Below are 21,779 nucleotides of genomic sequence, written 5' to 3' on the forward strand. Positions count from 1 at the left end.
TACTGTAGTATGTTCTGTTTAATAATCTCCCCTTACGGGAGAACATTCAGTGAGATCTGGTATGCAAGCTTTGTTGGATCCTATGCAAAATCAGGAGGAAATTCAGGGCAAATGTTTCGGGAGAGGCCCTAGGAAATGTTGATCTCTAAGTACTTAATGGAGTGGGAAGAGCACTTAAATGGAAAGTTCTACTGGATGATAGTAAAGGCAGCTGAACATAGGGAAAGATTCATGGTTAGGGAAAGATTTTAAAACTCCGGAGGAGATTCGGCATGTGGATATATGGAGAGGAAATAAAGAACAAAAGGTCATCAGTTTATGCTGCAAACTTATGCTGATAGTGTCTTACAATCTCAGATATGTTAGGATTAACCCTAATTGTATGTGATCATGTGTCAGAATGAGATGTAATAGCTGCAGTATTTGCAGAGGAAGATAAAAAGATTTCATTTTAAATTTGTAGCTATCTGTAAAATGTAGTTTTTATTGTCTTGTCTTTGCAAACTAGCTTGACAATCAAAAGATATCTGTATTTAAACTTTTCATTGTTGTTTTCAAACAAAAAAAATTATTTTATTTTAGTGTTAAAAGTGAGACTGTCAGGAGTAAATAGTTCAACAATGATTGATTTTTTGTTCTCTTACTAGATCCAGCATATTCTACAGAGCTTGTATCGACATTCCCCGTGGCACAGAACTGCTGGTGTGGTACAATGACAGCTACACGTCATTCTTTGGGATTCCATTGCAGTGCATTGCTCAGGATGAAAACTGTAAGGAGCTGGCATCACTAATATCAATATCATATGTATTACCTTGATTATTAAAGAATGTATCTTTTGAGCGTACCAATTGCCTATTTGCCATGTAAGAGGCCATTAACAATCCAGGGTTAAGCCATATTTTTGTTTTTGCCAATGCAGAGTAAGTGTCTCGATCAGGGTGGATTGAGGCTCTAATTTCTTTTTTTTTGGATGTGTGTTTTTCACTGTTTTTTTTGTTTTTTTTTTTACTAAATTAAATGCAAGGGTTGAAAAATAGATGAATATCAAAATCAGGAGATTTCTCTTTCTCCTTTTTGTCTTCTCACTGATTATTATTTTGGGCATTGCACCTACTTGCAGGCATTGAATAATGACTTTTTTTACAAAGAAAGGCAGCGCTATACCCCAAAATAGCAAACAAATATCGCTGTTTTTGCTATTTGGGGTATAGGACTGCCTTTTTCTGTAAAAAAAAATCTGTTAAGCGTATGTTTGCAACACCCAAACTTTAGGTTGGCTGCTTTAACCCTCTTAAAAGTTTGAAGGTGTGGTGAGCATGGTCTTTGTTCTTTATTTTCATCTAATAATGATGACTGTGATGTGCCTGTGTGGAAGCACCTCTTACTGTATATGCACTCCTCCTTATGTTGTTGCTATGCAAGAGAAAGCTTTAATTCTCATAGCAGACACCAGTCAAGGCCACTATATGGAGTGGCTATTAGATAGGATACCCCTAGCATACCTTATGGATTTTGATGCAGTTTGCATCTTTTGCACTCACCTACATGTTACCAGTGCTTACAGGAGATCGGGATACTTAACAAATGCACTATGAAAGGAAAGGTGTAATATGTGAATGGAAAGCATTTACAAACGACTCAAAGCAAACATGACCCCGATATTATTTTAAAAAGTACATTTCTGTGTGCAAAGCAACATTTGTACCTAGATTCAGTAATACCTCACAAACTAGCATCAGAAGACAACAATTGATTGAAGAATCAACATATTCAGAAACAATGTAATAGTGAAGAATTAACCTCTTATCTCTGAAGCTGTAAATAAAAAGCATAACAAGGTCAAGCGCTTATAAGGATACAAGTACATTAGAGTATGGGAAAAAAATAGGTACAGTATATGTAACTATTGCATTCAGATAAATCCATATTCCTTTCTGTTCTTTTTATACCAATTGTTATACTGGTATCAAACATGTAATAGGACAGCGAATTAAACAGTCAGTACACACCTGATATTTCAATTATATGTAGATGCCAGTGAATTATATAGTATGTTGCTTTATTATATTTTTGCAGCACTTTTGGTGAAATGTTTGCAGTTGAGTTCCTGGATCTGCACACTGATCTGGTCATTGCACATTGCATTCCACTCTCTGTATTGGATTGTTAGTTTATTTATGTTGCTGAAAATGCAACAGGTGTGGGCACACTATATCACCTTGGGAGGGAACACCTACCAAAAATATCAAGGTAGACACAAACAGAGGCAAGAACTTTAGCAGTTAAAGCTTGTTGCTGGACTGTGCAATAGATACAAGTAGGCAGAGCTTGATTTAGACCACCAGGTTCCATTCATAGCTGCAATAAAATTTGGGTGGGCTGACCTTTTAAGTAAGAGTACAACAAGAAAGGGATACATTTTACAATTGTATAGCAATCACAGATAGAAATATCGTTTGATTATTTTTATCTGGTATAGTATTATTGTATTAATATTTTAAATAAAAAATGAAAATGTAACAAACGTGCTATTTTAAAAGCACACTCAATGCACAATTGAAAATTCAGGTTTAAGATTCATGGCAGGAGTGCAACCTACTGTATTTGAGGAGGACTCCAGTTTTTCACACAAGCATAGCACCAGTCCACCCCAATAATGTTTCTTGATAATCAGGTGATCTGATTGTAATGCAGGACAGGCATTCCCAAATATTTCCTTTAGGCTCAGTAATGTCTCTCACATAACATATAGGTGTCTGTTTATGAACCAGCGGTAAATGATCGCTGCTCAGTTCTCCGGAATTCTCGGAGAACACAGTTCTCCTGCGAATGCCGTTACGAAGCGGTGTAGATCAGTTCTCCAAACGAAGGGAGAATGATCTACAAACGCTGGAAAACGGCTGATTTTACTATAATCTCGCGAGATTACAGTAAAAGATCAGTTTACTAAGCAGAGGTAAATTATCGCTGCTTAGTTTGAGGTTCCTCTGATTCTCCAGCTCTGGGCTGGAGAATCTGGAGGGAGAACACAGATCTCCAGTGAAGGGATGAACATGTTCTCCACTGATCTCCTGAGTGTCATAAACTGTGAATGACCAGAGAGTAGCTGCGATCCTCTGAATCGCAGCTATTCTCTGTGTCATAAACGGACACCATAATGTATCAAAGTGTGAATACTAAGAAGTTTATGCTACCTACAAATCACAATCCACCAATTTTGAATGTTTGGCTTTTATTGGAGATGCATGAAGAAGAGAGGGAGAGGAGAAAGTCATAAGCTTACAATGTGGATGCATTCATGAATATTAAATTAACATTACTAAAATTATTTAGATACATCTTCATCGAAGTGATAGATTTGTTATTTCCAGAACACTGGCATAATTTTGTCATAATACACATCTTGTGTGTGACTAAAATATCTATTTGCTCACTCTGTTTGTCTTGCAGTGAACGTCCCCTCACCAGTTATGGAAGCCATGACCAGGCAAGATGCACTGCAACCCTTCAACAAAAATGGCAAGTTGCCTTCTTCCACATTGCAAAGGTCCATAGTTTTCCCACAGACTCCATGCAACAGAAACTATTCTCTCCTGGATAAATCTGGGCCTCTGGATACAGGATTTAACCAGATTAATGCTAAAAACCAGCGAGTGCTTGCCAGTCCAACCTCAACAAGCCAACTCAACTCAGAATTCAGTGACTGGCATCTATGGAAATGTGGACAATGCTTTAAGACTTTTACCCAACGGATTCTACTTCAGATGCATGTGTGCACCCAGAATCCAGACAGGTAAAACAAGACGGTATGGGTGTACCTGAAGATTATTAGTTACATAGTAATGAAGGAAAGTAGACAATTGCCAGCTGATATGGAAATATGGAGCTTATATTATAAAAGTGTCAGAATATGAAAGTGTCATAAAGATATGCATACTATATATATATATACAGTTGCAAGAAAAAGTATGTGAACCCCTTGGGATTACGTGGAGTTTTGCATGAATTGGGCATAAAATGTGCTCTGAACGTCATCTAAGTCACAACAATAGAAGAACACAGTCTGCTGAACATAATACTACACAAACATTAGATGTTGCCATGGTTTAACTGCACATAACATGTAAACATTCACAGTGCAGGGAGGAAAAAGTATGTGAACCTTTGGACTTAATAACTGGTTGACCCTCCTTTGGCAGCAATAACCTCAACCAAACATTTCCTGTAGTTGCAGATCAGACCTGCACAACGATCTGGAGTAATTTTGGACCACTCTTTTTCACAAAACTGTTTCAGTGTAGCAATATTCTTGGGATGTCTGGTGTGAATCGCTCTCTTAAGGTCATGCCACAGCATTTCAATCGGGTTGAGGTCAGGACTCTGACTGGGCCACTCCAGAAGGCGTATTCTGTGCTGTTGCAGCCATTGTTTTGTTGAATTACTTGTATGCTTTGGGTCATTGTCCTGTTGCATCACCCATCCTCTGCGGAGCTTCAGTTGGCGGACAGATGGTCGTACGTTTTCCTGCAGAATGTCTTGATAAACTCTGGAATTCATTTTCCCTCAATGACAACAATCCGTCCAGGCCATGAGGCAAAAAAGCAGCCCCAAACCATGATGCTCCCTCCGCCATGTTTTACAGTGGGGATGAGGTTTTGATGTTGGTGTGCTGTGCCTTTTTTGTGTTGTGTGTTCTTCTCAAACAACTCAATCTTCGTTTCATCTGTCCACAGTATATTTTGCCAGTAGTGCTGTGGAACATCCAGGTGCTCTTTTGCAAACTTCAAACATGCTGCAATATTCTTTTTGGACAGCAATGGCTTCCTCCGTGGTGTCCTCTCATGTACTCCATTCTTGTTTAATGTTTTCCTTATTGTAGATGTGTCAACAAAAATGTTAGCATGTGCCAGAGATTTCTGTAGGTCTTTAGCTGACACTCTGGGATTCTTCTTTACCTCATGCAGCATTCTGCGCTGTGCTCTTGCAGTCATTTGTACAGGACGACCGCGCCTAGGGAGAGTAGCAACAGTGCTAAACTTCTCCATTTGTAGACAGTCTGTCTTACCGTGGACACATGAACATCAAGGCTTTTGGAGATACTTTTGTAACCCTTTCCAGCTTCATGCAAGTCAACTATTCTTGATCGTAGGTCTTCTGAGAGCTCTTTTCTGCGAGGCATGGTTCACATCAGACAGTGCTTCTTGAAACCAATAAACCCAAAACAGGTGTGTGTTTTTTAAGGGCAGGACAGCTGTCAGCAACACATCCAATATCATCACACTGATTGGAGTCAAGGTTGGCTCACTCCTGGCTCCAACTAGCTCTGGGAGAAGTCATTAAGCTAGGGCTTCACATACTTTTTCCTCCCTGCACTGTGAATGTTTACATGTTATGTGCAATTAAACCATGGCAACATCTTATGTTTGTGTAGTATTATGTTCAGCAGACTGTGTTCTTCTATTGTTGTGACTTAGATGACGTTCAGAGCACATTTTATGCCCAATTCATGCACAACTCCACGTAATCCCAAGGGGTTCACATACTTTTTCTTGCAACTGTATCATAGTAATTAGCTGCAGGGTTTAATTGACAAAATCCTGTTACAGCTTGTTTTTCACATGGGCATTTTGGAATTAGTGAATGATCCTTAAAGTGTATGTAAAGCCAACACTTTTTGAATAGAGTGGGGAACAGTTAAACCCTCTGTGCATTTTGTGTTTTACTATCTACTGTATGTCCCTTTGGGGCACCTTTCCTTTACTTCTTGTTCCTGGGATACAATTGAAAGCAGGCAAAAAACTTTCCAGTGAAGGAATATCCCCTCTTAGACAGTTGGTAAGGAACACCAAAAAACTGATGGAGGTTTTAACAATTCCATAGTCTCTCCAAAACAACAAAATATTTTGGCTTTAAATACATTTTAAATGTTATGTGAAGTGGCAACTAGGTTACAGTGTTACATATTAGCATAACATGAGCAAGATAATTTAATAGAATAGTATAAAGATGATGTTGCAGACATCAGTGATATTTTTAGTTTCTTTCACAGTTTTTGGTTGGGTGGTATAGGCTGCAAGAATTTGAACCTAGTGAAATTGATTGAGAAAAACCCATATCTCCATTTAAAAATATGTTTAGAGAAGGCATTCTTCCGATTCAAACTGAATCTTATGATTTTCTTACTCAAATATAGCAAAAAAAGTCATACCATATTTTAAACTGAATGTGTTATTTTCTTTTTATCTTTATTATATTCTGAATCCAAAAAATATTAATTTGTTTTAAACCAGATACACATTAAATAGTGCATGTTAATATTCCTATTTACCACTTACAGCCAGCAAGGGGAGATCTATGCAAGAATAGAAGCATCATCAGCGTTTAGGCTGAATAGCTTTGAACGAGTCAGCCAACACCCCCGGTCCGTCTCTCAGAGGCAAGGATATCTTAATTCATATTGGAGTGATAACCAGAAACCAAGCAGGCAGTGCTGGGCTTTCAGTTTCAAGTGTTACTAAACCCACAACAGTAAAATCAGTCTGTATATGCAGTAAAGCATGCTTGTTATACTCACTGTGGAACCTAAGGGGTTAATCATCTGCATTGTGTATAAAGACCGTTTGATGCTGTCTTCTCTGAACACGTAGCCATTCTGCACATGCCCAGTTTAGTGTGTATTGCTAGAGAGGTTTTTTTGTTTTCTTGGGAGATTGTATGTGATCAGCAGAGGGCCAATCAGCACTGTCCAGACAGAGGTCAGGGGTTTTGCATCCTCCTAGAGCAGAAAGAAAACTCCTCCTACAAGCTTTAACCAGTGCTCTGCTGAAAACTGATAGAAGTCACAAGACTTCTCTAACTGCTGACGAGAAAAGATATTTAACAGTTTATATTTACTAAAATAATTGCACTTCCATGTTGTGTGTACTGTGGGAGACCAGATAGAGTGAATGCAGGGTCCTGGATTTAGTAACACTTTCATATAGTCAAAAACCATAGTAGATTTCCATTAACACTACTTATGACTTAAGCACTAGCCTTGAATGAGTTTATGAGGGTATATCATTAGGTTGAGATACACAGTTAAATTTTTTGGCATTTGGCAAGAATACTGGCTTTACACTTCACAAAAAGAATCTCAGGGCAAAGACACCCCGAAAAAGCTGCCACCAAAAACAGAACAATGTGGCATTCCACCAGCCACAATATAAGTGTTATACAATGTATCAATTGTGTTGTGGCTGGTGGAATGCTGCAGAATCCTGTTTATGGTGGCAGTTTATTTGAGGTGTCTTTGCCCTGAGGTTCTTTTTGCATGTTTTTTGGCCACTGGGATCATGTATATTTATACGTATTCGGCACACAGCCTGTATACTGGTTCCCCTTATCTCTGTTTTTGTATTGGCAGCATTATCTCTCTCTACTTGTGCATATTAATCCAAACCACAGAGCCTTAAAACTGGCTGAGGGAAGAGTTCTTAGAAAACTCATAACCAATCGGGTTCAATCTATAACTCTCCAACTGTAATTTTTGGGATGCATTTTTGAACCTGACTGATTGAAGTCCTCCCTCACAGAGTTGATTATTGTTATGTCTTTGCTAGATTCTTAGTCTGATTGTGAGCACAATGCTAAAATTCTAGTGGATTATCAAACCAGCTTATCCCCTTTAAAAATGGATGTTTTTCAAGTTTGAAACTTATCTTTTAAGCCTTTAATATTTCTGTTTAAATATTTGGACAGTAAACCTCCCAGAAAATATTTTTACCAACTAATACATACATAATATCTTAATTTTTATTTTTCTACTTAGAAAGATGGGAAAACTCATTTTATTCTTGCTTGAGGCCCAAATTCTAAAAGAGCTCTAGTTCACACAAGGGTTACATTCATAAGCTGCATTGAGCTAAACATGACATTTTAAAAGCAAGTTGACTGTGTGTCTCCATTTCAGGATTTATGCAGTGTTTTCTCATGGCCATCATGCAGGGTTAGATTAATGATCATCATAGGTAGAAAACATCAGGTCAAGATTCTATAAATGCCTTTATGTCTCTTAGAGAGAGAATGCCTTGCATCTTAGAGCTGATGTGACAGTCATTGCTGGGTTCACCTGCGGTGTACAGTGTGTTGGAACTTAATTAAGTACTAAGAGGCAATGAATTGGAATTTTTTGCTTAGCACTATTTTTCTTCAGAGCATGCACAGCTATAAATCGTGAGGAGCTGTCAAAAAGATATACCTGCTCTAGTGGTGATGTGGAGGAAAACAGATGCCATTTATTCAATAAACTAATATCCATACAGAAGAAAAATGTTGACCAGATACCTTAGAGTCAAAGTTGGTTTGAGCGTTTGTCAATATGGAATTTTATGGCTGTGAAGCGAAGATGAAATTTAGCTGAACAAGTGAATTAAAATTTCTGGTACTTTGGCCAGTGGCACAGTGCATGTAATACAGTCATTATTTATGCATCAAAGCTCGTTTATCTGACACTCTTGAGAGCTAGCAAGAAGGGAAGATATCCAATTAATTAAACACTAAAAATTTGTCTTATATGCTGTTTTAAGATAAGCCAGATATTTACATAAACCCTGCAAGCAAATTCTAACAAGGTAAAATTAAATTAGAATTGGCATCAGCTTTTTGATTAGTATAATGATAAAGATCTCATTTTTAAGGTGAGCAATTTATACAAGGCACATTGAATATGAATATGTGTGCAAACTGTACATGTGCATACAATACATACCTACATAAAGATGTGAGTGTATATGTGAGTTCCATTTACTTAAAGGTGTATTTTTTTCACATCCAGCATTTGCATTACATAACCAACTGGATTAGGTGGAGATCTGAGTTTACTTTAACCTAAAATGGTCTTTGAAAGTAGCCATGCATAGACTAAAAGTTCAACTGCGCATAACTTCAGGGAGTGGTGTACCAGTTAATGCTAGCCATACATCAATAGAAATTTGGCTGGTTCAGCAGGGACTGAATGAATTTTTACCCATGTATGGGCAGGCTGGTTGTACACAAGTCAACTATCTATCGACTTATGTGCAACCAGCCTGTTGGAAAATTTTCTCACGATCCACATTGATCAGTGTATTCTGATTGTGGGGAAGTCTCCTTGCTGCCAGAATACAATAGCTTAGAGGGAAGGCTTCCCCCATGGGAGGATTCCCCCATTTACATTGGTTGAACCAAAAAATGACTTGTGTATGGCCATCCTAAGAGTTAGGGCTTGTTTACACATGCCTTGTCTTTGCTTTCACAGGAGGTAAGGGGTGACTGACAAGTGTGCAGGAGGTGATACTGCTGCCTCCTGAATTCCATGTTTTTTTGACAGCCAAATGTTTCAATGGGAATACCATGAGTCTAGCTTTTGGCTCCCAGTTGCAGCACTCATCTGATCACTTGAATAGGTCACATTCAGATGAATGCATCAGATGAGAACATTTTTTTTGCTTATTTTTACTGCCCCCCCCCCTCTTCCAACTATAAGGGTAAACAAGAGCACAGAAACCACATTCACATCTGTGCCTCTGCTTCTTTTTGGTACAACTGTAAATCTGAACTGTAGGTGGATATAAAATACAAAAATTAATGTAGATCTGTAATCCTTAATACATCCTTAAATGTATTTTTTAATTCAAGTATTATAAGTACCTGAAATTAATCTAGAACATTGCAATCCGTGTACAGCAAGGATTGAGTGTGAAAAGAAGAAGCAGCACAAGAAGCAAATCAGTTCATGTGCTAACAGGAAGCATAGAAATAGAGAACAGAGTGCTATACAGATGAGTTCATCGCTATTGAACAAAATATCAGACAATCAGAGGAATTGATAGCAGAGTCATTTGCACACTACACTGACAAGCCCACCCACTTGATGAGGTACCCTATAAGTCCTTTTATAATTTATATACTTATTTCTCATGAATATAACTTGACCTTATCACATTTTGACTGTGTCTCTATTGCATAAGCCTTGATGAACGTTGCTCTCAAAATTAGATTCCCCAATAAGCTTCGAACACCCCCCAGACTCAGGTGGGGTGATGTCACCCTACAACCATTGGAGCAAGTACATACTTACAGTACTTTGACTTTGTGTCCAGTCACAATGCCACTTTAGCTTTTAAATAATCTCAATATTTCCTTAATAAGAATAAAGCAGAAGCCAGGTCACAGCTGGCTAGCATGACAACACTGTGAACATGATTATTGACTGTCAGTCTTTGGATGTTATTATTATTATATAAGATTTATATAGCGCCAACAGTTTGCTCAGCACTTTATAATATAAAGGGAGACAATACAGCAACAGTACATTTCAATACAAGAGGGTTAGGAGGGCCCTGCTCCTTGGAGCTTACAATCTAAGATGTGCTTCTGAATTTGGATTTGTCTCACTTGCCAGTTGTACCTGGGCTTGTATGGCCTGATCACCACACCTGGGCTTTCAAGGAAATAATATAAGGGAGTAGCATTATAGGGTAGCTTTGGGAAATAAAGATACAGTGGTATGAAATGTGATTATTTATATGCCTCATTTATATTGTAAAATGTTCTTTGTAGATTAAAGTACAATATTTTTATCCAGCATCTAGGTAAATGGTTTTGTATTATGATTTTGTAGTAATACAAATCTATGATGTTTTACAAAGTAGATCATGTCTTGATTACTCTAATAAGCTGCTAGTCACTGGATGGCCACAGTTAAACAGAGTAAAGCTAGTTCAATTGTACTGAATGTACATAGCACTTCATATTTCTTCTGATGACTAATGTTTCTTTACCGCGCACTCCAGTTCCATAACACCAAAAAAGGCTTATTGATTTGACAGTATTTCAATAAGAGATTTATGCGCACATTAAAACAACCACTGTTAGGAGCTAATTGTATGTGCTGAATGTATTACTCAGATGTGAGGGAACACAATTTCCCATAGAGTAACATAATATAGAAGAAAATATTTGAGAAGTATTTTTTCTTCAATAAAGATTAAAGTAAAAGAGCAGTGGGACCCCTGCTTAAACTGCAGACTGTGCAAAAAAAACCCTCTCCCTGGAATGGGATGTAAAATCCTATAAATAAAATTGACTTATGGTTGCTTATTCTCCATGTTTACGAAGGCAGCATTTTCATGTAGGGTTATAATCAATACGGATAGGATCTACTTTGCTAAATACCAGGACATCAAAATCTTCATTATGACATATTTTTCAAGACAGCATTTTTTAGCTCTGATCTGAGCCAACTTATTTGGTAATATTAAACTTGAGCCCTAGAGTCTTGCACAGCAGAAACTCAGGAAGACTTGCCAATAAGCAGAAAAAATATGTTCAGACTAAAAATGTGTAAATAGCAGCCAGTGAGGGATATTTACATCAAACAAAGAGGAATGTAATTGTACTGCTTTTAAAGATTCACAAGCAAAACTCCAAAAAAGCTTTTTTCTGATCAATAAACAGAAACCTGATAGATGTTCTGACATTCCACATTCCTTCGGGAAGAAAAGCAAATTTAGCTGGAGTTCCACTCTGGCTTTTTCTCCCCATGCATATTCCCAGAAAGAGCTCACTATTTCTCGTTTGGAAGCTATATTTTACCACCATTTGGGGCACATACACCATGTAGAACATGCATAAACCGGTTCGTGTGAGCTATAATGGAAAAAACTGAAGCAGTTTCTTCCAGTGTTGGGGTCTGAGTACTTCATGCTGAAGATGAGAAATTAGTGACACAGTGCTTAGTTTAGTGCTAATATTCCACTGGAACTGTAGCATGGTGAGCTCTTGCCATAGTGTACAAGTATACACATAATACTTTCACATTATGGCAGACTTATATCTCAGGTTGCGCTCCTGGTTCAGCTCTCTGTTGCCAATGCTGCTATTATAATTACGGTTTCTTTTGCATCCAACATCTTCCCTCTTTACCCATTGGGTGGTCAACCAAACTCTTGAGGGTGCACTTGAGTTACTTTTTTCTGTCACTTGGCTCTATTTTCTGCACCTTACTGATGCAAGGAGTAGACTGAGAGTGTATTTTGCATTATGCATGTGCTGCAGGCAGTGTACACAGACTACAGAAAAAAATCCTACAGAAAGGGGAAGGGTTTTTTGGCAGAGGAGCTATACAAAATCTCTTCTACCCAAAACTGTGCATCCTACCAATTTTTCCACTGTAAAGGGGTTTTAGAGGCTAAAGGTGTTTTTACTTTGATGCATCCTCTGCATTAAAAAAAACCTTTTAGGTGCAGTTCCCCCCCTACATACTTACCTGAGCCCGATCTTGGCCCAGTACTGTGCCCAAGAGCAACAGCTCTCTTTACTCTCCCCCCCCCCTCAGAGAGGGCAGTGGGAACCATTGGCTCCTGCTGCTGTCAATCAAATGCAGTGATGAGGGGAGCAGGAGGCGAGCCCCGCCGTACTGTGTGTGTCAACAAATGCAACCTATGTGGGGTTAACTGATCTTGCAATCCATAGTGATCTGAGGGATCAGCTTCAGCGGTTTGCAGCCTGTAAGGGGTTAACTGTGGCAGCTCTGTGCTAAAGTCGGAGATCGGCTTCTTCGGCCTGAAACCGGCACATGCTCAGTTGCTTCAGGGGATACGCATCTTCACGGGTCGGGATACTAATTTTACCGCTACACTGGCACTGCTCCTTCCTCTCTGGAGGGGTGAGACCAACCCTAGGGATGCATCTGCTTAGATGGACAAAATGATATGAAAACGGTTAAAGGTTACACTACCAGTAAGGTCTCACATACACTGCTGCTCCTTAACATGCGTTTAAGAGATTTTGGCGCTTTTTTTGCCAAAGCCCCTGAACTAAATTCAATAAAAGTCTATGTGTCAATGTGCACATAGGTTTTTACCATAGTTTAGGAACAGCAAAGTTTAGGGGCAATTGAACCTTCCTCTCCTGAACGCAGAAGAATTGCGTTCAGGAGAAGAATGTTTTGGCCAAAAAATGCTAAATGTGGCAAAAACGTGTGTAAATGCCTGTAAACGCCTTTAAACACTAGCCATGTTTAGTGCTTGTGCATTTATTCATGTCAATGGAAAATACTCTGGCTAATCAAATAAATAAAAGTCCAAGTGCTGAATGCAACTAAATGTGGGTAAGCACGCGTAAACGCGGCCAAACATAGTACCGCATTTACACGCGTTTTTGCTGCATTTATTGTTTTTCTGCTACCAGGTTAGGCCTCATATACACATGAACTCTCATAGACCTTTAACTCTCCTGGCAGCAGAAAAACACTAAGTGCAGCAAAAATGTGTGTAAACGTGGTACCACGTTTCGCAGTATTTACTCACGTTTACCCACATTTAGCTGTGTTCAGCACTTGGATGTTTATTCATTTGGTTGGCCAGAGTATTTTCCATTGACATGAATAAACGCACTAAAAACATTTTTGCCACATTTAGCGGCTTTTTGGCCAAAATGTTCCTCTCCTGAACGCGATTCTTCTGCATTCAGGAGAGGAAGGTGTGACGGTCGTGGCGTCAGACCCCCAGCCCGTCTCACCAACTTGTGACCAAAGGACTTGCCAATCTAAAACCGTGCTGTCACGTGCGTAACAATGCCGCACTCAGCTGCAACCTGCACAAAGATTTTCCAGCTAATGGACCACAATCTATGTACCTGCAACCTGAGAGCAATTGTTAGTGGGTCAGGTTAATTACATAACGATGGTGTCATCCCACTCAGGCATCAACAGCAAGGCTCCTACTTTCCATTCATCATACATCTGCATCAGAGGCTGGTCATCAGCTCTGAGGAAAGGGATTTGTCCCCGAAACGCATCAGCCATTTGACCGCACTGACAGTGAGAATACCTTGCCTGCTGTTGTGGCCATTGTCATTTTTCTATGCTTTTTAGATACATGCTTCGTCTGTATGTTTTTATTATTCTTTCACTCCTACAATAAACCTTGGATAATGCACTAGGTGTGTGCGCCACCTGTTTTCTCTCTAAGAAGTTTAAAACACACAGTAGCGATCTTCAGAGACAGGCATTCTTAGTTTGCATTAAAATAGCTTTAGAAACAGTTCAACACTTTTCAGAAAATAGGATTTATTACTAAAAAGGTCAAAATGGTGCAATAAAAATATTTGCAGAAAAAGATGTAGCCAATATATATATAAATACAGAGAGCAATACCACAGCAGAGAGATAACAGAAAGAAGTTTAGTGAGGTAGAATACTTGCTGTCAGCCTTGGTTTAAGCAGATCAAGTTTCATGAACAAAAGGGTACCGTCTCCCAAGTTGGTTCCTGATGTTAAAAGGGAGATCTCTTCATCTTACTTCTCCAAACCTAAGGGCCTTTTTCTAGGAACCCAGCAGGGTGTCTCCTTACAGCAGAGAACCAATGGCTTCATTTGGGGAGGGGTGTTTAGGCGGGGAAACTCAGGCTATGACCAAATCACTCTCAGTTTATATCATGCTCAATAACCTTCCCTAGGTGCATGTAGCAGCCTAGCCACTAGTAGATTAATATGCAGAATGATATCCTGAACGTTCAGACATCAAATATCGCATATCTTACTATTTCAGCTAGAACTATACGGCTTTCTGCTCTCCTGTAGACTTTAACTAGGGGTGTAAGATATCAGGCGACTTGCATTAAACTGAGCTATCCGAAGATATGCTTTGTTTGATTGTAATAATTTCCTATCTCCAGATATGAAATTATATGGAAAAGTGGGTTTTAAATGTGATGTCTGTTTTATGGCTATCCCAGAATGCATTTGAAGTCCAGTAAAGGACTGGTTTATGGCTTTACGATTAGCTTCAGAGCAAGAGTCTCACACACATACTGGGCCCAGGCTAATTGGGGTTTAAAACCATGAAGCTACCCCCGCTGGGCCTGATGCCTGTGATCTCAGCATACATACAGACCACATTCCTGAGGGAGGGGGATTGAAGGGAGAGAGACTGAAACAAGATGGGGGATCTTTAGCAAGATGGATGACCGCATCCATCTCTGTGTGCACAATTGCTACAGAGGGTTCAACTGCTCCAGAACTCTGCTGCTCCTAAACTCTGGTAAAAGCCTATGTGTACATTGACACATAGGCTTTTATTGAGTTGAGTTTAGGGGCTTTGGCAAAAAGCGCCAAAAGCTCCTAAACTGACATTAAGGACCAGCAGTGTACATGAGGCGTAAGGCTTCATGTACACAAGCGGCTCCTAAACTCGAGTTTGGGAGTTTTTTGGCATTTTTTTGTCAAAGCTCCTAAACTCAACTCAATAAAAGCCTATATGTCAATGTGCACATAGGCTTTTACCAGAGTTTAGGAGCTGCTGCGTTTAGATGAGGTTAAACCTCCCTCTCATGAACACGAAAGAATCACGTTCAGGATAGGAATATTTTGACAACCGACTGTGAGAAAACGCAAAATGCGGCAAAACCGCGACAACGCAGTACCGCGTTTTTGCTGCAATTTGTGTTTTCCCGCAGGACGGCGGTCAGGGTAGGCTCATGTACAAGAAGCCTTACGCCTCATGTACACATGAACTCTCCTAGACCTAGTGTAGGAGCTTTGTTCATCAGAAGTAGCAGGTGGTGGTGTAGTAGCAGGGACTCGAAGGCTGCTACAAATAGCTGCTTATTGTATTTATAACTGAAAGCAGGGTTTTATTTTATGACAGATTTGCCTTGTTTGTAGTACTGCTTTGGCTCTTCAGATTCGTTGAGTGTTCAGTTTGGGGGAGATTTTTGGGGCAATCCTTTAGTGTAAGGGTAAATTTTTAATTGCACTTTTTACAATTTCAGTTGTTCTCAATATCAGATCTTCAGATCCAAAAACTAACATCTCCAGGTTCCCAAGACTGGGAACCAATGTCTTTCCTAAAGGACAAGATTTCACCATTTCATATTTACAAAAATAAGGGGTTTATAAAAGCTGCTGTAGGCATACATGTTTTGCATAATTCAGTAAATCTAGTGTTATCTGCTCTGTAGAAGAATTTTCTATTTTATAAATGTATTATCTCTCCCAAAATGTTTTTTAGATAAATTATGCTGGCTTAACGCTAGTTTAATCTGTTATTTTAAAAGGGGGAATTGGAATAATTTTACCAGTTTTTCACTGAATAATTTAGCAATCTTTCAGGTTTTTACCATTTTTTTAACTTTGCACTTTAATATTTAAATTTTCAGTGTTACACTTCCTCGAGATAGAGAACAACTGAGCGATATTTTGCTGCATAATGAAACAAGCTTTGTTAAAAGCATTTTTTATGGGAAACTAAGAAATCACAACTTCAGCAATTTTTACTGCAGCTGGCATCCCATTTGGAGATTTTCAATCTATTTTTAAGAGAACTGTAAAATGTTAGATTTCCATTTATTTTCTGTAGAAAATGACAACTGTTATAAGGGCAAAACCTCCCAAATGGTTATACTGGCAGAGATCCTGACTATTCCCATCTATACCCTAATCCATGAAAAAAAAGTTAAGCCAGATTGCCACTTTGAATTGATATATTTGTCTCCTGAAGGAGCTATTGCAGCATTCATTATTGCAGCTGACATTATATTAACTTTACCTGAAAATAATTAAACATCAAAGAATCATAACATTAACATTTTGCAATGACGTCATAAAACGTCAATCATTACAGGAATATTTTACAATTTAAAAAAGACTACTTGATGTGGTTAATGTTTGTAAACCTATGTAGTTCAGGAAATGAAGATGCACAGTCAGGTCACAATAAAAGCTGTATTCAGAATTCTATCTAACAGAGTGTAGAATGGTAGACTTCACTATCAGTATTGAAGCTTATGTATATTTCACATGAAGTGTCCTTAAGTGGCACTCTGCTGAAGCTTCAGGTAGAAGAATTTGTTGAGCTGCCCGTAAAGTTGAAATAATTAAATGTGTGTCCATAGCCGACAGCAAGGTCAAAAAGGTTAATTTATAATGCCTCTTATTATACGCTTGGTTTCCTTTGCAAAGTATCTACAAGACTTGTGCAATAAGTGCTGAGATACATTAGATGGCAATGTGCAGCACAAATTAAGCCAACAGGCATTCCATTAACTAGAACATTCATTACTGTCCACCTTAACCAAGTTTTCCAACAAGTACATATTGGCATTTAATTAATTAGTACAGTATGTGTTACTCATGAAGGTGAAATTATATTTTTTATTTTTTTTTACCATATATGGAAATGCAATCACACTAATATTTTGCATCTTACAAAATAAGTGTTAATGGTTAAAAAATAACTTTACATTTATATGTAGTTTGTAATCTCATATGTACATGGGGTCGACTCATATCTGCATTATATATGTATGTTCTGTTTGCTTAGTTGTTTTGCACAATGACCTGCTTTAGTGCAAGGTCTGTCCTGACGGCAAATCAACATTTTTTCTATAAGGAGGTGTTTATCCCAACAATTGTGAGGTAAAAATATACAGATAAACACTGGAGAGAAAGGAAGGGATTTACAAAACTGTATACAAAATACAATAATCAAAATATCAAATAATAATAAGGCAAAAACATAAAAAAATTACCTTCAGTCGTTTAGTTACATTAGAACTTGGTACTGGTTCAGTGTAGTGAATAAAACATATGCTTGAATGGAAAATGTAAAAAATAATGTTCTTCATATCAAGGAACATACATTCCACATTAGTAATTCTGCTACCAAAATTAGTATGTGATGTAAATCGCCTCCAGGATTGATCCTGTTTCTTCTTGCCTGAGGCTGCCATTTTGCTGAAGCCCAGAGCCCCTGGGCAGTCGTAAATATTTAGGTCATCAGAAGATCAGCCCCTAGTGGCTCTGATTTTTGGCACAATGCAAAAAAATAGAGACCATGTGCTGAGCAAGGTGAGACAGTGTATTACTGGATTTTAAACAGTATAGCCACTTATTTTTAATGTGTTACATAGCTATGCCTGCAAGCCTGAAGGGATCTAGCAGGATCTAGCAAGACTTATTTTTCTGACTAAGAAGCAGTATGCCATTCACATGAGAATAATATGACATCTCTTGGTCTGTGTAGAACAATGTATCACCTCCACAGCTGCCTTGGTTAGATGGAATAGGCAATTGAGTTTTTTTCAATTTTTAGAAAATCAGATGCAAGTTCAAATGGCAAGGCAATAATTTAATAACATTTAATTTAAAAAAATACCTGAACAGCACACTCACTGGGAAGATCGGTGCTCTGCTTTTTCTCCACCCCACACGTGTGTGTGTGTGTGTGTGTGTGTGTGTGTGTATGTGTATATATATATATATATATATATACACACACATACACTGTATATGTATACACTAGATTGTCAAAAGTATTGGGACGCCTGCCTTTACACGCACATGAATTTTAATGGCATCTCAGTCTTAGTCCATATGGTTCAACATTGATTCATATAGTTGGCCCACTCTTTGCAGCTATAACAGCTTCAACTCTTCTGGGAAAGCTATCCACAAGGTTTAGGAGTGTGTCTATGGGAATGTTTGACCATTCTTCCAGAAGGGCATTTGTGAGGTCAGGCACTGACGTCAGACGAGAAGGCCCAGCTTGCAGTCTCCATTCTAATTCATCCCAAAGGTGTTCTATCGGGTTGAGGTCAGGACTCTGTGCAGGCCAGTCAAGTTCCTCCACTCCAAACTCGCTCATCCATGTCTTTATGGACCTTGCTTTGTGAGCTGGTGCGCAGTCATGTTGGAACAGGAGGGGCCATCCCCAAACTGTTCCCACAAAGTTGGGAGCATGAAATTGTTCAAAATTTCTTGGTATGCTGATGCAAAAAGTTCACTTCTCTGGAACTAAGGGTCCAAGCCCAACCCCTGAAAGACAACCCCACACCATAATCCCCCCCCCCCCACCAAACTTTACACTTGGCACAATGCAGTCAGACAAGTACCGTTCTCCTGGCAACAACAAAACCCAGACATGTACATCGGATTGCAAGACAGAGAAGCGTGATTCATCACCCCAGAGAACACGTCTCCACTGCTCTAGAGTCCAGTGGTGGCGTGCTTTACACCACTGCATCCGATACTTTGCATTGCACTTGGTGATGTAAGGCTTGGATGCAGCTGCTCGGCCATGGCCATGTTGTGCTAATCTGAAGGCCACACAAAGTTTGGAGGTCTTTAGCTATTGACTCTGCAGACAGTTGCTGACTTCTGCGTACTGTGGGCTTCAGAATGCGCTGACCCTGCTCTGTCATTTTACGTAGCCTGCCACTTTGTGGTTGAGTTGCTGTTGTTCCCAGTTGCTTCCACTTTGTTATAATACCACTAACAGTTGATCATGGAATATTTAGTAGCAAGGACATTTCACAGATGGATTTACTGCACAGGTGGCAATCTATCATGGTACCACGCTTGAATGATATATATATATATATATATATACAGTCAGGTCCATTTTTGGCTCTATATACTACCACAATGGATTTGAAATGAAACGAACAAGATGTGCTTTAACTGCAGACTGTCAGCTTTAATTTGAGGGTATTTACATCCAAATCAGGTGAACGGTGTAGGAATTACAACAGTTTGCATATGTGCCTCCCACTTGTTAAGGGACCAAAAGTAATGGGACACAATAATAATCATAAAACAAACTTACACTTTTTAATACTTGGTTGCAAATCCTTTGCAGTCAATTACAGCCTGAAGTCTGGAACGCATAGACATCACCTGACGCTGGGTTTTATCCCTGGTGATGCTCTGCCAGGCCTCTACTGTAACTGTCTTCAGTTCCTGCTTGTTCTTGGGGCATTTTCCCTTCAGTTTTGTCTTCAGCAAGTGAAATGCATGCTCAATCGGATTCAGGTCAGGTGATTGACTTGGCCATTGCATAACATTCCACTTCTTTCCCTTAAAAAACTCTTTGGTTGCTTTTGCAGTATGCTTTGGGTCATTGTCCATCTGCACTGTGAAGCGGCGTCCAATGAGTTCTGAAGCATTTGGCTGAATATGAGCAGATAATATTGCCCGAAACACTTCAGAATTCATCCTGCTGCTTTTGTCAGCAGTCACATCATCAATAAATACAAGAGAACCAGTTCCATTGGCAGCCATACATGCCCATGCCATGACACTACCACCACCATGCTTCACTGATGAGGTGGTATGCTGAGGATCATGAGCAGTTCCTTTCCTTCTCCATACTCTTCTCTTCCCATCACTCTGGTACAAGTTGATCTTGGTCTCATCTGTCCATAGGATGTTGTTCCAGAACTGTGAAGGCTTTTTTAGATGTTGTTTGGCAAACTCTAATCTGGCCTTCCTGTTTTTGAGGCTCACCAATGGTTTCCATCTTGTGGTGAACCCTCTGTATTCACTCTGATGAAGTCTTCTCTTGATTGTTGACTTTGACACACATACACCTACCTCCTGGAGAGTGTTCTTGATCTGGCCAACTGTTGTGAAGGGTGTTTTCTTCACCAGGGAAAGAATTCTTCGGTCATCCACCACAGTTGTTTTCCGTGGTCTTCCGGGTCTTTTGGTGTTGCTGAGCTCACCGGTGCGTTCCTTCTTTTTAAGAATGTTCCAAACAGTTGTTTTGGCCACACCTAATGTTTTTGCTATCTCTCTGATGGGTTTGTTTTGTTTTTTTCAGCCTAATGATGGCTTGCTTCACTGATAGTGACAGCTCTTTGGATCTCATCATGAGAGTTGACAGCAACAGATTCCAAATGCAAATAGCACACTTGAAATGAACTCTGGACCTTTTATCTGCTCATTGCAATTGGGATAATGAGGGAATAACACACACCTGGCTATGGAACAGCTGAGAAGCCAATTGTCCCATTACTTTTGGTCCCTTAACAAGTGGGAAGCACATATGCAAACTGTTGTAATTCCTACACCGTTCACCTGATTTGGATGTAAATACCCTCAAATTAAAGCTGACAGTCTGCAGTTAAAGCGCATCTTGTTCGTTTAATTTCAAATCCATTGTGGTGGTGTATAGAGCCAAAAATGTTAGAATTGTGTCGATGTCACAATATTTATGGAACTGACTGTGTGTGTGTGTGTGTGTGTGTGTGTGTATATATATATATATATATATCATTAAGGGGCTAATGAGTACTATATTTTGTGCAGAACTGTTAGTCCAGTGTTTGGGTTTTTTTTTTCTAAATATGTAAATTGAGTTTTTTTTTTTAAATTCAGTGGAAGGAAAGTTTTGTGATACAGAAAACAACGTTAGCACATCCAGATGGAAGGTTAATTCTTGGCCCCAATCCCTGTGCTGCTGCCAGCACCACCTCTTTATCTCAGTGTGCAGCTAAGTTATTTTCCATTGTGGGCACCTAAATGCAATTATTAACAATCTGCTCAATATTAGCAACATGCTCTATTTATTAAATTGAGAACATTACCTTAATAGAATTAAGAACAGAAGACAGACATTACAGAATCTTAAATGAGAAATAACGTGAGTCTTGGCCATTAGTGAAAGACTTTTAATCAACTAGGTGACTTTAAACATCTTTTAAATAATCTTCATTTCCGTCAGCCCTGAGGAATCAAATCTTCGGAGCTGGGCTATTAAATAAAAGACTTAAAACCCTGTAAGTATAGAATATTTATTTATTTTAACCACTGAAAAAACAGCAAGAGTAAATAAGAACTAGGAATTTCTGAAAATTTTTACATACTTCAGGCTTAATTTATAAACCTTTAACACCAGCATAAAGATTTTTATCTTAAAGTGGTAGTAAACGCGTTTGAAAAAAAAAAGGTTTCCTGATGCAAAGCAATATCA

General features: G+C 38.9%; 1 protein-coding gene across 1 annotated transcript in view; it reads left to right on the forward strand.

The window, feature by feature from the left end:
* PRDM6 (PR/SET domain 6) overlaps positions 1–21,779 on the forward strand; it is a 188,158-nt gene that overhangs the window by 145,045 nt on the left and 21,334 nt on the right. Inside the window, exons 5-6 of the mRNA XM_089674915.1 lie at positions 648–772; positions 3,454–3,796. Coding sequence (XP_089531041.1) covers positions 648–772; positions 3,454–3,796 — 468 coding nt within the window. The remainder of the gene's footprint in view (positions 1–647; positions 773–3,453; positions 3,797–21,779) is intronic.

Source organism: Staurois parvus, unplaced genomic scaffold, assembly GCF_062004578.1.
Source record: "Staurois parvus isolate SC_StPar_1 unplaced genomic scaffold, SC_StPar_1.0 ptg000004l, whole genome shotgun sequence".
Taxonomy (NCBI): domain Eukaryota; kingdom Metazoa; phylum Chordata; class Amphibia; order Anura; family Ranidae; genus Staurois; species Staurois parvus.